The sequence below is a fragment of the Lathyrus oleraceus genome, chromosome 3, assembly GCF_024323335.1.
Source record: "Lathyrus oleraceus cultivar Zhongwan6 chromosome 3, CAAS_Psat_ZW6_1.0, whole genome shotgun sequence".
Lineage (NCBI taxonomy): Eukaryota > Viridiplantae > Streptophyta > Magnoliopsida > Fabales > Fabaceae > Lathyrus > Lathyrus oleraceus.
Window position 1 is genome coordinate 214,722,234 of NC_066581.1, and position 3,131 is coordinate 214,725,364.

The 3,131-nt window shown below is 27.8% G+C and overlaps 1 protein-coding gene across 1 annotated transcript; it reads right to left on the bottom strand.

Moving 5' to 3' along the window:
* Positions 1-1,414: 1,414 nt before the first annotated feature.
* On the bottom strand, positions 1,415-2,722 carry LOC127129085 (transcription factor ORG2). Its single transcript, XM_051058395.1, has 3 exons — positions 2,371-2,722; positions 1,723-2,082; positions 1,415-1,631 (listed from the first exon to the last, which is right to left on the bottom strand). The coding sequence occupies exons 1-3, from the start codon at positions 2,680-2,682 to the stop codon at positions 1,533-1,535; spliced, it is 771 nt and encodes a 256-aa protein (XP_050914352.1). The 5' UTR covers positions 2,683-2,722; the 3' UTR covers positions 1,415-1,532.
* Between the last annotated feature and the right edge of the window lie 409 nt (positions 2,723-3,131).

Here is a 3,131-nt window from a genome sequence, read left to right on the forward strand (position 1 = left end):
CAAGTCATGAGTAAACTCAAAGTTTTTAAACTGTCAAAAATGAGTGTTTGAGATGTGTTTTGGTCAATTCAAACCATTTTCTTATTAACCTAAGGTACCAACGATGATCAAATGCATTATTCACATCTATGATATGCTTCTATATACATGGACACATTGAACTTATACTTTGAGCATGTTAGAGGATGAATGCATCCTATGATATGATGACACCGTCCAAAGACATATTATGAGCAACTAAAAAGGTTTGACATCATTAAAACAAGGATTAAGAATCTTTACCCTCACACCTAAGAAAGAAACTATCAACATGTATCAACATGGAGAGGGAGATATTTGTAAAAATGAGGATGAGTTGTGTTAATGAATTCAGTGCTCAGTTATAGGGTCAATTTGTTTTACCTTTTGTTAAAAATAATTTTTACAGTGTTATATATTTTGCTGTGAAAAAAATTTATAAAGAAATTTTTCATAAAAACTTTAAATAAAAATTCGGTTTGAATAGTTTTTTTAAAATATTATTTTAAGTATTTCATCATTTTAGCGAAACTTTTTTTACATATCAAAATTTTAAAAAGTCACTTAATTTTGCAGCTATTTCAAATGGGAAAGGATTAAGTGACTTTGGAATATGGTAACTTTAGTGACTTATGTGTAATTTAAAACTAAAATCATCCACATATCTTATTTTAATCATTTACATATCTCTCATTTCAAAGTCATATAAACTCCCCCCGTTTCAAATAGTTTTTTATAAAAAATACTTTTGATCCGATACAATTTTTTGAAGAAATTGTGATTTTGACCATGTTTTAATCTTCAATAATATATGTTTATGTTATAGAATACCAAAATTAGTCTTTTAATTTATAAAAAATAAATTTAAAAAAACTTATAATACATTAAAAAAACATTTTTATAAAATTTATTTTCAAAAACTCAGAAAAAAACTCCATTTTTTAAAATTTAAAATAAATTGGCCCATAACCTGATTTATTTCCTCTCCTTCTTCAAAGTATCCGTCAAGATTTTGAAAAAAAATATCAAAATTCAAGAGAGATTTTTGGTTGAGAGGAAGTGAACAGAAGAAGAGAAATTGTTGGGTGAAATGGATGTTTGTAAGTAAAAAAAAACATGGAGGGGTAGGTATAAAATATATTGCTATCTTTAATATAGCTTTGATGTGAAAGTTCAAATAGTATTTCATACAAGCTTGTAGAAGGAAGAAAGGTGGCATTATGGAGAAACAAATGGCTAGGCCCCCAAGCATTAAGGGAAGTATATCCAGAGTTGTATAACGTGTCAAGCAAACCCAATGAAAAAGTTGCATAAATGAGTCGCCGAAAAGAAGATATTTGGGAATGGAACCTTCACATATTAGAACCTAACATTCAAGAGATGTGTTTCTTATACTCAATTAAATCAATTTTGCTTATAAGAAAAAAAACTTAGATCAGCTCTTAATAAAAGTACAAAACTCCTACAATACATGCATATTAAAATATTTACAAACTTCTACCCTAATTTGATTTTTATCTTCCAACACTAAAATAATTGCATCGTTGCTTCTCATATATTGCCATAAGCTTCTCAATTACAACATCACACTCTAAACTTTGCGTTTTCTCCACCTGCAGAAAACATTACATGAATCAACTTTAATTAGTATTGTTATTTTAAGAAACTTACATTTAAAGAAAAATGTAACATTGTAAAACGTACCTGAAAATGCAAGTCATAGAAGAGTCTCCCTCCAAAGGTTTTAGAAGAAGAAGAATTTAGTAGAAAAAGTCCATTATTTTCTAAACACATCAAGATCTCTGATAATGGAATCTTGTAAGCCTCATAAGATGAGATATGAACAACAAGCTCATTATCATTAAGCCTACTTGTTGAAACCACAAAACAAGAATTGTAATTAGGAATTGTTTTCCTTTGTGATTCTTTGTTGACTGCATATTCTTGCCTAGAAATTCTTGATAGAAGATCTTCTTTTTTCTTAGTTAATTCTTCAACTTGCTTTTGTAATTCCGGTATGTATTTTAACACTCTTGAAATTGTTACCGGAATGCTCATTTTTTTCTGCAACATCACAATGGAATATAATATCTATTAATGAAATTTTTTCATTTTTATATTGACATGATTCCATTCATATTATGAATATGTCACTTTCATTTTGTATTGTGAAATACTTCCAAAACATTATGAAACAAATAGTAAGAACTAAAACATCATATTTTTAAATTTAGTTGGTAAAGAAATTAGAAATAGCTATCATAAACAAATAAATAAAATGACGATGTATCTCAAGAATATACTAGTTATATTATATATAAGAAAATTAGAAGGAGAGGGATGAAATATTACCGTTTGATCTTCACCTGGAAGAAGTGAACGAAGTGAAGAGATCAAACTATTGACCTTTTTACGGCGATCACGTTCACTAGCATTGTGGTTAAGCTTTTTCACCATAAGCTTAGGGGGTGATGGTGGCGTTTCAATCTCAACATGTTGTTGCTTGAGTGAAGAGAATTGATGATATTGAGGTAAAGAGTACTCTAAATTAGTTGCATAGTTGTTTTCCTTATGGATAATATTTAAGGACTGCGCAGGCTGTAACTCTTGTAAGAGCCATCCCATGTTTGAGTATGAGAACTCAGGAGAACAGAATGCAACCATGATGTGAATTTCTTAGAATTAGACACTTAACTTAATTAGTGGTTTAGGGATTATTAAGACTACATATATATATATAGACTATATGCAAGCTGTCTCTTACATAAGTGTCATGTTTATCCTAATTAATGAATAAACAAGTGGTTAGTTTTACTTAATTATTATCATATTATGTTTTTATGTAGTAAAATAAGCTGAATAATATATAATATATCTCTTCAAATTTTTGACACTATTGGATACAACTCTAAGGGGAATATATATATATATATATATATATATATATATATATATATATATATATATATATATATATATGATAAAAAAATGCTTAAATGCATATTTGATCCTTTATTTTTAAATTTTTTAAAAATTAGTTTATTGGTCCCTAAAATTTACTTTCTTTGAGATTTTCATAATCCCGATTTGACTGTCTCATTAATATGTGACAC